The sequence below is a fragment of the Notamacropus eugenii genome, chromosome 3 (genome assembly GCF_028372415.1).
Source record: "Notamacropus eugenii isolate mMacEug1 chromosome 3, mMacEug1.pri_v2, whole genome shotgun sequence".
NCBI lineage: Eukaryota > Metazoa > Chordata > Mammalia > Diprotodontia > Macropodidae > Notamacropus > Notamacropus eugenii.
In genome coordinates, this window is record NC_092874.1 from 192,456,466 (window position 1) to 192,467,976 (window position 11,511).

An 11,511-nucleotide genomic window follows, 5' to 3' on the forward strand; every position below is an offset into this window, starting at 1 on the left:
TAGAAGGCAGGATTTTAATTGGCACAAAAATCTTCTATCACATGCCCATAACACAGTTTGTTCAACCATTTTCCAAATGATAGATAAATCAAATCAATGAGCAATCATCAAGCACCTATATGTTTCTGGAACTCAGAACCTGGAGGACCCAAGTTCAAGTCTTGCTTCTGAGACATGCTAGCTGCATGACCCTGGGCATGTAAGTCACTTCACCTCTTAGTGCTCTGGTCAAATCTAAAAGATTATAAGTTGGACAGAATCTGCTGATTTGCATTGGTAGAGGAAGCTTTCACAATGGAGGGTTCCCTATGTTAATGAAATCACAGGTCATGTCCCAATCCCTTTGTTTCAGGCACTGTCTAAGGTGCTAAGGACACAATGACAAAAATGAAATAATTTCTACCCTCAAAGAACTTACATTCTACTAGGAGCATGCAATATAAACACAGGCAAACACATCCAAAGTACGTCTAAGTAAATACGAAGTAAAGAGGAGGAAGGGGAGAGCAGTGATAACAGGAAAGAACTTGTGAAGAAGGGAAGATTCTAGCCAAGCCTTAAGGGAACTCTAAAAGTTGAGATGAAAAGAAATATCATTCCAGATTTGGATATAGCCTGTGCAACAGCATACAGGCAGGGGGTAGAATGCCATGTAAAGTAGGTCATTTTAGCTGGAACATAAAGCGTGTGAGGGCGAACAATGTCAATTAAGTCTGAAAAGATGGGATGGATCCAGATTGTGGAAGTCTTTAAAAGCCAGAGAATGGCTTATATTTTATTCTAGAAACCAAATGGAGACACTGAGGATTCTTAGAAAGGGAAGTGACATAGTTAGACTTGTGTTTTACAAATACCAATTTCATAGCCACATAGAGAATGAATTGAAGAATGAAGACACTATAAGCAGGGATATCAATTACAAGCATAATGTAATGGTTCATGCAAGGGGTGATAAAATCTTGAGCTGGTGTGGTAGCCATGTGAATGAAGAGAAGGGAAAGCTAGCCTCTCTACCTATGTTCTCGATACTTCCTCTATGAGCTTGTCCATTCAAATAATCTACTTTCTATTTATAATCTTCAATTTTTATATAGTGGTTCTTTGCCCATTGCTTACAAACATGCCTGGATCTCCCTTATCTTTAAAAAAAAAGCAGAAAACAAACCTTTACATGACATTACTGTTTCCTTAAGCTATCATATTACATTTCTCCCTTTTCATTGTCAAATACTTAGAAAAGAGACTGTGTTCCTTGCTTCGCTTCCCACCCTACCACTCAATTAGAACTATGTCCTTACTTCTAAGACCAGTGGCCTTTTTTTCCAGTCCTCTTCCTTCTTGAACTTTCTGTAGATTTTGACACTGTTGATAACTTTTTCTTTCCTGATATTCTCCCTCCCCTCCCCATCCTTGGGTCTTTGTGATGTATCTTGATTCTCCTCCTATCTGTCTCACCTGGTTTTTCTGAATCTCTTTGGTTGGATCATGTCTCACCCCTCGAAATGGGTATATCCCAGATTTCTGTCAAGGGCCTCTTCTCTGTACATATTCCCTCTCCTAGTTATTCCATCAGCTCCTATGGCATTGACTATCATTTCTATATAAGTGACTCTCTAATCTACAAATGTAGTTTTTTTTTCTCTTGAGCCCCAGTCCTAGTTCTTGAATTAGCTATTGGACATTTTTACCTGAATGTCCCATGGACATTTCAAATTTAATATGTCCAAAACAAAACTAATTATTCTCTTTCCCCCCAACTCTTCTCCACCCCCACCCCCATTTCAAACTTCACTAATTCTATTACCACCTTTCTAGTCACTCATATTCATAACCCAGGGATCATTTCTCAACTCTTCGCTTTCACTCAACCCTCACATACAATAAGTTGCCAGGTACTGTTTATTCTATCACTACAATATCTATTTTATCTGTCTTCTCTCCATCCATACAGCTGTTACCCTAGTCCTCATCACATCTCACCTAGACTACTGTAATAGATTCCTAAATGTTCTTCTTCCATCCAGTCTCTCCCCTCTCCAATCCATTCATTGAAGAGTGAGTGTGTTCATCCTTTGTTGCAGAAGACCATGCCATCAGAGAAATAATGACATGACTTGCACTTGACTTTATTTTGAGTGAGGGAGGGTTGTGCAGGTCACCAGCCTCACTTCTCCTGCAGAGCCATCTGAATCCAGTGACCAGATATTCATCAGGATGACTGGAGATGACCCAGGATGAGGCAATTGGGGTTAAGTGACTTGCCCAAGGTCACACAGCTAGTGAATGTCAAGTGTCTGAGGTGAGATTTGAACTCAGGTCCTCCTGACTCCTGAACTGGTGCTCTATCCACTGTACCACCTAGCTACCCTTCCAAATTGCTATTATTAACCACAGGTCTTAGCCAGATCACTGGCATACTCAAGATGCTTCACTGACTCCCCATTTTCCCCAAATCAAATACAAAATTCTTTGATTATTTTTTAAATCACTTCACAATCTGGATCTAATTGATCTTTGCAGGCTGATCATAAGCTCCTCCTCAAATACTCCATATTCCACCCAAATGCTTATGCTTACCTATACATGACATTCCTTCTCCTTTCTTTTCATTTGTACATGCTGTTCCCCACAGTAGAATTCTCTGCTTCCTCACCTCTTCCTAGTAAACTTAGTAGTTTCTTTATAGTTCAACCTTCTATGATCTCCCTCAGTTGTTGGTACTTCCCCTCCTACCCCTGAAACTACTTCATATTTACTTTATATATTCTTACTTGTGCACATATCATTGCCGAGCAGTAGAATGTAAGTTCCTTGAGAGCCGGAACTGTTTGGGTTTTGTCTTTGTATTCATAATGTTAGGATAGTAAGGCACTCATAGTGGATGTGCAAGTAATTCTTGTTGAAATCAATTGATCTGAAGTGGTGATCACTGAGAACCACCATGGCGATAAAAAGTTTCCGTAGTCAAACTCATCTCACTACCCTATTTAATAGTGTTGCTGGGCTAGTAGACCAGACAAACTTTGTCAATGCTGTTTACCTAGATTTTAGATAAGTGGATAGCTCCCATTCTTTTCTTTAAAAGATGGAGAGATGTGGTTCAAAACTTACCTTTGATGCTTACTGCATGTATGACCTTAAGCAAATTACTTTACTACCTCCTTGGGTCTCATTTTCCTGATCTGTTAAATGAGAGTGTTGGACTAGATGGCCTGAGATCCCTTATTGCTTTAGGTCTGCAATCCCATCATTCAATGATCCTTGATTTATTTTATCTGTCAACATGTATCCTTTCAGCAAAATATAAACTTCTCGAGGGGAGGAATTGTTTCATTGTTGCATTTGTAGCCCTAGCACCTAGCTCAGCACATAGTAGTTGCTTAGTAAACGTTTAGTAAATATATTAGACTAGATCCGTGCCTTTATGCAACTTACATTTGGGAGAGATAATGATTATGTACGGCAGCTAGGTGGTAAGGTGGATTGAGCTGGTCCGGAATCAGGAAGACCTGAATTCAAGTTTGGTCTCAGATACTACCTAGCTGTGTGGCTGTGGGCAAGTCATTTCACCCTGTTTGCCTCAGTTCCTTTATCTGTGGACTGGGCTACAGAAGGAAATGGCAAACTGCTCCAGTATCTTTGCCAAGAAAACCCCAAGTGAGGTCACAAAGAGTTGGATGTAACTGAAAAAATGACTGAACAACAACAAAAATGTTTATGTAAATAATCATAATATAGAAATAGAAGAAGGGGATTGCAAAGAGCACTACAAACAAAAATTTGGGGGTGAGTTCTGCCATTCTCTTATTTGGCATGAGTAACACCAAACAAGACCGGGAACCTGAGAAGACAGGACCTAGTTTCATCATGGAATCACAGATCGGTAGAGTCTCAGAGTTGGAAGGAACATTTAGTCCATCTCAGAATCCTCTCCCCAACATATCTGACAAGTGGTTGTCTGGGCTTGAATGCTTTCAGTCAGCGGGAACCTATTACTTTCCAAACTAGTGAGCATTTTTGGATAGATCTAACCATGAGGAAGCTTTTCCTTAAATCAAAACTAAATCTGCTTCTGCAACTTTCACCTGCAGCTTTTAGTTGTGCCCTCTGGGGCCATCCAGAAGAAAACTAATCCTTCTTCCATGTGATAGCCTCTAGAATACTTGAAAACTGCTCCAACCCATGTCTTCTTGTGTCCAAGCTAGGTAATCATGAGCTCTTCCAACTGATAATCATGTGACATTAATTCTACCATCCTAGTTACCCTCTACTTGTAGATTATTAAAAGCCTTTCTAAAACGTGGCACCCAGAACTAAATATTACATTCCTGACGAGATCTGCTTAGAACATAATTCAGTCTTGATCGCTATGACTTTCTTCATGAACCATAAAATTGTTATCTCCATTGACTGCCATGTCACACTGCCTAATGTTTATCTTAGAGTCCACTAACTCCCCCAATATTTTTCTGACAGATTGCTATCTAGTCATACCTGTTCCCTTCATATTTGACTCATGAACTTGATTTTTATAACCCAGTGTGACTTTATATTTATTTAATTTAATTTTTTATTTAATTTCATCTTTTAAATTTTGGCTGAAATTTCTAAGCCTTTTGGAAATCCTGCCCCCCTCTCATTAATATACTGTCACTCCAAGCTTTGTGCCATATATCAATTTGATGAGCATATGATCTAAGATTTTATCCACGTCAGTGATTAAAATGTTAAATAGCACATGATCAAGCCCAGGTCCCTGGGTCATTCCTCTTAGAGACTTCTTTCCAAGTTGACAACAAACTATTAGAGTGAATACTCTCCTAGTCTAATATTCAAGTAATTCTGAATCTACCTACTATTTCTAGACCACACCTCTCCAACTTATTCACAAGAAGAGCATGGGAAGTTTTGTCAAATGTTTAATAAAACTTACATAAACTCTATATTTACAGTATTCCTCAAGCCCGCAGGTCAGTAACCCAATGGAAAAAAGGAAATTATGTTTGTCTGCTATGAAATATCTTGGATAAAGTCATGCTAGCTTTTCTGGATCACTTCATCCTTTTCTAGACTCAAGTTCTTTTAGGACTGCAATCTCCAAATGCTGAGTCAGCAAAACTAGAGTGTGCTTTTGCAGCCCCGACCAGGAAGACAGATAGATTCTATGGGTATTCAATTCAATTGAACTCAACAAGCCTTTATTAAGTGCCTCTGCTAGGGTCTGGGAATGAAAAACAGGACAAAGAGTTATGGAGCTTACATTTCATTGGAAGATGTAACAGGGATTCCCAGGGGAATAATCTTGACTGTAGTTTATCTTTAGGAGCAAAATTCTAAATAAAACTGCTTAAACAATATGCCTAATTCTCCTTTATTTCAAAGCCCAAATGTTTGTCAAATCATACAGCATCTAATAGGACAACTCGTTCTAGGTAGTTGGGATGGAGGGAAATCCGTATTTAGAGAGGATGACATTTGGACTAGTAGCTTAAGACTGAGGGAAAGAGGTACTTATATAAGATACCTCAGCATCCTCAAAAGGAATGCAGGGGTGTGAGTATGGGGGGGAGGGGGGAAGGGAACACATAAATAAAAAGGAAAGCTTTAACTCTTTCTTTTCAAGTAACCGCTGAACTGCTATTATAAGTGTCCAGGGAAGCATGGAATCCATTAGACATTCTCTAGAGTGAGCCAAACAGGGAGGTTGGGGCCACTGACCTTGATTAAAGAGATGGTGTAAGCAGAGGAAGGGGGGGTGAATGTGTGTATGTGGGGGTGTTGGTGCCAGTACATCAAGGAGAACCAATCACTGGCGACTCCCGCTTTCCCCTTCTGTGTCTTAAGAGGCTTAGCCGCAGCCCTAAAGAGCTGGAGTGTGCTCTCTGGCTTCCCTTCTGCTGCAGGTTTAGGCGCAGCGCCTACGGGGGCACAGCTGGCGCCGTGTGCCTTATGCGCCCAGGCTCCTCGTGCCAAGTACTGCGTCCTACTCCGCATCTCACCGCCTGGCGATTCCATGGGGGCGGCTTCCTGATTGGAGAAGTGGCAAGGACGGCATGTGGCTCCGTAGGGGGGATCTACCGGGAAAACAGTAGATCGAGAGTGAGGAGGAAAGGGCAGTGTATGTGCTGGGGGTGTTCAGCTAGGTTTTCCACTTAACTGATTTTCAATTGGCATCAAGTGGGTAGGATACGCCACAAAGCTAAGGCGAAACCGTCCCCTCACGGGCAGGCACATCTTGTCTAATTAAAAATAAACAAGAAAACTTCATACCCATGTTAGGACGCAAGGAGATGATTCCTTCTCTTCCCCTCAAGAATATCCCAAACCCAAGTGAACCCGGATTGCTGACTTTTCGCACTCCAAAAGATGCACTGCCAGGGAAAGGGCAGAAGCTGCCTTGGAGTAGAACTACCTCAGGCAACGGAAGCTCTTGGGGTGGTGGGGAACGTGTCGGGTGGGTGCTGGGAAGGTGGAGAGGGGTTTTCGGGGGAAATGATGGGAGAAGGGAAGTATGCCAATAATGCAATCACACAGTGACTAAAGAGACTCAATGCGGAACGGACACATCTCTACAAGCATCCACATAAAAGCCACCAGAGATTCTGCTTGCCTTGAGTGCTACATCCTGCATTGCGTAGAAAGTGGTCATTTGCAATGTTAAATCCCCTGGGAAGGTCGCAGCTGGGTAGTTTCGCGTGTTGAGGTTCCCATTTGGGATGGGCTAAGGAGGGAGAGGGTGAGGTTCGGGGGATGGGTGTTCGTTGGAGGAGGAGAAGGATGGCTGACAAGGGTGAGAAACTCGCTCCTCTGCACCCCCCCTCCCCATCCCCCGCCCACTTCTCTATCCTCCAGCTCCTTCCTCCTCCCCCTCCCCATCCCACGACCCTGGCGGGCCAATCCCCGCTCCGCACCAGAGGCGCCTCCTCGGGTTTCTGCTGATCTTGCAGGGTCCAGAAATGGACCGCGCCGCCGCTCTGCCGTTGCTACCGCCGCGGCTGCTGTCACTACCGCAATAGTCCCGCTCGACTCCGAGGCTTCCCAAACCCCAGGTGTCCAGCGGAGCTTCCTGGAGGACTAAGCTAGCGGGAGGCGGGGTGGAGGTGCTGGAGTAGCTATGTAGAGCCGGGGGCGGCTCTCTCCTGCCGCCCACAGCCTGGATCTCCCCCCGCTCCCCTAGAAGCGAAGCGGAGACTCCTGGAGTGCCGGGGGGAGAGACATTTTTTTGTTTTGAATTTTAATTTTATTTTAATTCCAGGGCTTTTGGAGAGATACCTCTCCTCCCCACTCCCTTGCCCCCCTCCCCCCCCCCCCCCCGCCTCCCAACCCTTTTCCATCTCCAGCAACCCCTTGCAACTTGGAACTGGAGAGGGGTCCCATCTTTCTCTCTCTCTGTATAGAGCATCGAGTTAGAAATGGGGGTGGGTATAAATATTTCAGCAGCAGCGGACCTATAAAGCGTCCTCTGCAAGGAGAGGAGCGCAGGAGGAAAGAGCTGGAGGCTGAGTTTGCCACTGCGCCTTTTGGATGCTGCTGCTGCTACCGCCGCCGCCGAGGAGACTTGCCGCATTCCAACAGGAACTCGTCTCCCGAGTCAACATCGCCGCTGACGCCTGCCCAGACACCCCCTCCAGGTAAGACGAGAAGCCCGGTAGGACTCAGCCATTCGGGGGGCTGGCTGCACGAATCAAAATGGGGAGGGTGAGGGGGAGCGGGGCGGGAGAAGCCTGGATCTCTGGTAGCCCCCACCTTTGGGCTGACTTGTTAATGAAGTTGGTAAACAGATCAGCTACAGGGGGAATCTGGGAAGTGGGCAGGAGAATCTAGAAAACTTAAAGTGTGTGTGTGTGTGTGTGTGTGTGTGTGTGTGTGTGTGTGTGTGTGTGTGTGTGAGTGTGTGTGTGTGTGCGCGCGCGCGCGTGTGTGTGCGCGTGTGTGCTGTGCCTGGTGCTTTCCAACACGGGAAAGGTGGATAGATGTATGTGCCTTTGCAGTTTCTGTAGATGCGTTCCGTCTGAATGCTTTTGATTTTTTTTTTTTATACCTCCCTATCACTTTCTGTTTCTCTGCAGCATCCATCGATCGCCCTGGTGGGAGCTTAAAAAGCAGCAGAAGAGGGGTAGGAGGGAGGTTAGACCAGAGAAAGAGGGAGAAATGGAAGGCAGGGGAATCTGCTGAGCTGACGCGGCACCCAGTCCTATTCTTATGACGATTTAGGGCGGGGGTAAAGGGGTGACCCCCCTAAAAGCAATGTTGAAGTTTGCCAGAGCAACATTACCTTGAGGGGAAAGAAAAACCACGCTTCCCTCCACAACAGAATAGAAGCCAGGTGTTGCTAGAAGGGGGAATTCCAATTTGGGGAAAAACTAGGTTGGGGTGAGAGTAGATCGATTGAGCCCACGTTAGTTTCCTTCCTCCCCTTGGGCTATTTTCCCCAAGGGGTGGCGGATTCAAACACTCTAGGTGGGGGGTGGAGGGGAACTTGGTTACCCTCCCCCCCCTCCTTCCAACATCTTTACCACCCCAGTTTCCCCTCTCTGCTCCACACCCTTCCACCCAGCTTAGACCATGACGGTGATGTCCGGAGAAAACGTGGAGGAGGCTTCTGCCGCCCAGGGCCATCCCCAAGACATCAGCTATCCGAGGCCAGCAGACCATGACGACCATGACTGCTGTGAAAGGGTGGTGATCAACATCTCTGGGCTGCGTTTTGAGACACAACTTAAGACCCTGGCGCAGTTCCCCAACACGTTGTTGGGGAATCCCAAGAAACGCATGCGGTACTTCGATCCCCTGAGAAATGAGTATTTTTTTGACCGCAACAGGCCCAGCTTTGACGCCATCCTCTATTATTACCAGTCTGGAGGGCGCCTTCGGAGACCTGTCAATGTGCCCCTGGACATGTTCTCAGAAGAGATCAAGTTTTATGAGTTGGGTGAGGAGGCCATGGAGAAGTTCCGAGAGGATGAGGGTTTCATCAAGGAGGAAGAGCGTCCTTTGCCAGAGAAGGAGTACCAGCGCCAGGTGTGGCTCCTCTTTGAGTATCCCGAGAGCTCTGGGCCTGCCCGGGTCATTGCTATTGTCTCAGTCATGGTAATCCTCATCTCTATAGTTATTTTCTGCCTGGAGACCCTGCCCGAACTAAAAGAAGATAGAGAATTCAGCACCTTTCAACCAAGTGACAACACAACGCTCTACTACAAATCCAACATTTTTACAGATCCCTTCTTCATCGTGGAAACATTATGCATCATCTGGTTTTCCTTTGAACTAGTGGTACGCTTCTTTGCCTGTCCCAGCAAAACAGATTTCTTCAAGAACATCATGAATTTCATTGACATAGTGGCCATCATCCCCTACTTCATTACCCTGGGCACTGAAATGGCAGAGCAGGAGGGCAACCAGAAGGGTGAGCAGGCCACTTCACTGGCCATCCTAAGAGTCATCCGCTTGGTAAGGGTCTTTAGAATCTTCAAATTGTCCCGCCATTCCAAGGGGCTTCAGATCCTAGGTCAGACTCTCAAGGCTAGCATGAGAGAGCTAGGGTTGCTCATCTTTTTCCTGTTCATTGGGGTTATCTTGTTTTCTAGTGCTGTATACTTTGCAGAGGCAGAAGACGCTGAGTCTCACTTCTCAAGCATCCCCGACGCTTTCTGGTGGGCTGTGGTGTCCATGACCACTGTAGGATACGGTGACATGTACCCTGTGACAATTGGAGGCAAGATCGTGGGCTCCTTGTGTGCCATCGCTGGTGTGCTGACAATTGCCCTGCCTGTACCTGTCATTGTGTCCAATTTCAACTATTTCTACCACCGAGAAACTGAAGGGGAAGAGCAGGCTCAGTTGCTCCATGTTAGTTCCCCTAACTTAGCCTCTGATAGCGACCTCAGTCGCCGTAGCTCCTCTACTATCAGCAAATCTGAATACATGGAAATTGAAGAGGATATGAATAATAGTATAGCCCATTATAGACAGGCTAATATCAGAACTGGCAACTGCACTACAGCTAACCAAAACTGTGTTAACAAGAGCAAGCTCCTGACGGATGTTTAAAAAAATTAACATAATACACACACACATATACACACACACACACACACACACACACACACAAATTCCACTTAGCAACTTGAAAGACTTAATAGAAAAAAAACAACCTCAAATAACAATAATCACAAAAAACCTAGTGACTTATGTCACACTCTGTAGATACTTTACTAAATAGTCTTTGAATGCTCTATTGAACTGTAAATGCGTTATTGCATTGCAGATTTTTTGGCTCAGCGAACCAGAAGCTTTCAGGATCCATAAAAAAAAAAATACAATTTTCATTTTATTTTAAAAAAAGAAAGAGAAAGAAAGGGTATTTTCCATAACTGGTGAAAAACAAATGAACAGTCTTTGAACTAGTCTAGGTAAAATAAGACTCATATGCTTCTCTATATAGAAATGTTTTTCATCCCTCTGCTTGTTTAACTTAATTTTAAAGAAATATTTAAAAACAGATGATCATTTAGAAGTATAAAAAAATGAAATATGCATGGGACTCCAGTTAAAAATCTCTGCGAAATGCACAGACAGTATATCAAAGAAAGTGTATCAACTACCTATACATATAAGATATATGTATAAATGAATTGACCAAAAAGCATAAAGAATATTGACCGTTTTTATTTGAATCAGCTGAAGTGTATCTATCCTCTTGAAAAATCAGTAAGTCATGAATGGGCCATATAGCACCTTAAAACATAATATTGGGCCTGATCTGTAATGATCTCTCTCTTTGCCCCATTCTCCTTCTTACCCAAGCCAAGATTTCTTTCCTTTTTTTTTTTTTTTTAGGGAAAAAATCAATTGAGACATCTGCAATGCTGCTAAGTTTTCTTAACTGCAGATGAACTATACATAAGTTTTTCTTCCCCATTAGAGCTCCTTGTCCCTTCACTTAAAAGAACTGGATGCAAAACTTTTGTCCCCTCTTCCCCCTTTTGTTGCAAGAGAACAAATGGAGTTTAATACGCATGTTTGAATTTGACACTATTTATTTTATAATCGCATGTGGGGATCATTACCTCAGACAATAGGGGATAAGCTTTCTTTTGAACTAACTCTTCTAAAAATAGGCCCTTTTTCATTTGCATTCACCAAAAGTGCACTCCTTAATTTATTACCTATTTTATTAGTAATTTAAAGTACTGTATTTAAGTGCATATGTTAGTCAAATGGGAATACTTTTTTTGGAGCTCAAAGCATGTTCTATTATTCCGCATCATGGCCTATTTGACTAAGGTGTAACTTGAATTCATTAATGCATGATTTCAGTAAGAAAAAAATTAGTAAAAAAAAGTTTATGATATGTAGGGCCCAAACAAAGTGAAGGGAGAGGGGGACTCAGTGAATTTTCCTGCCTTTGCTCAGGGAAATGTTTGGTTTCTGTCCAGGTGTTGTCAGAAAGAGGATAAAATATTCCCATCCCTTAAAGGGAAAGTATATGGAAGAAATAAAAAGCTATCA

General features: G+C 43.7%; 1 protein-coding gene and 1 long non-coding RNA gene across 2 annotated transcripts; one reads left to right on the plus strand and one right to left on the minus strand.

Moving 5' to 3' along the window:
- Positions 1–5,357: 5,357 nt before the first annotated feature.
- Positions 5,358–6,831, minus strand: LOC140531339 (uncharacterized). The gene is made up of 2 exons (XR_011976328.1): positions 6,611–6,831; positions 5,358–6,074 (listed from the first exon to the last, which is right to left on the minus strand). It is a non-coding gene; the product is annotated as an uncharacterized lncRNA (long non-coding RNA).
- Positions 6,832–7,983: 1,152 nt separating this feature from the next.
- On the plus strand, positions 7,984–10,311 carry KCNA1 (potassium voltage-gated channel subfamily A member 1). Its single transcript, XM_072650325.1, has one exon. The coding sequence runs from the start codon at positions 8,566–8,568 to the stop codon at positions 10,048–10,050; it is 1,485 nt and encodes a 494-aa protein (XP_072506426.1). The 5' UTR covers positions 7,984–8,565; the 3' UTR covers positions 10,051–10,311.
- Positions 10,312–11,511: the final 1,200 nt, after the last annotated feature.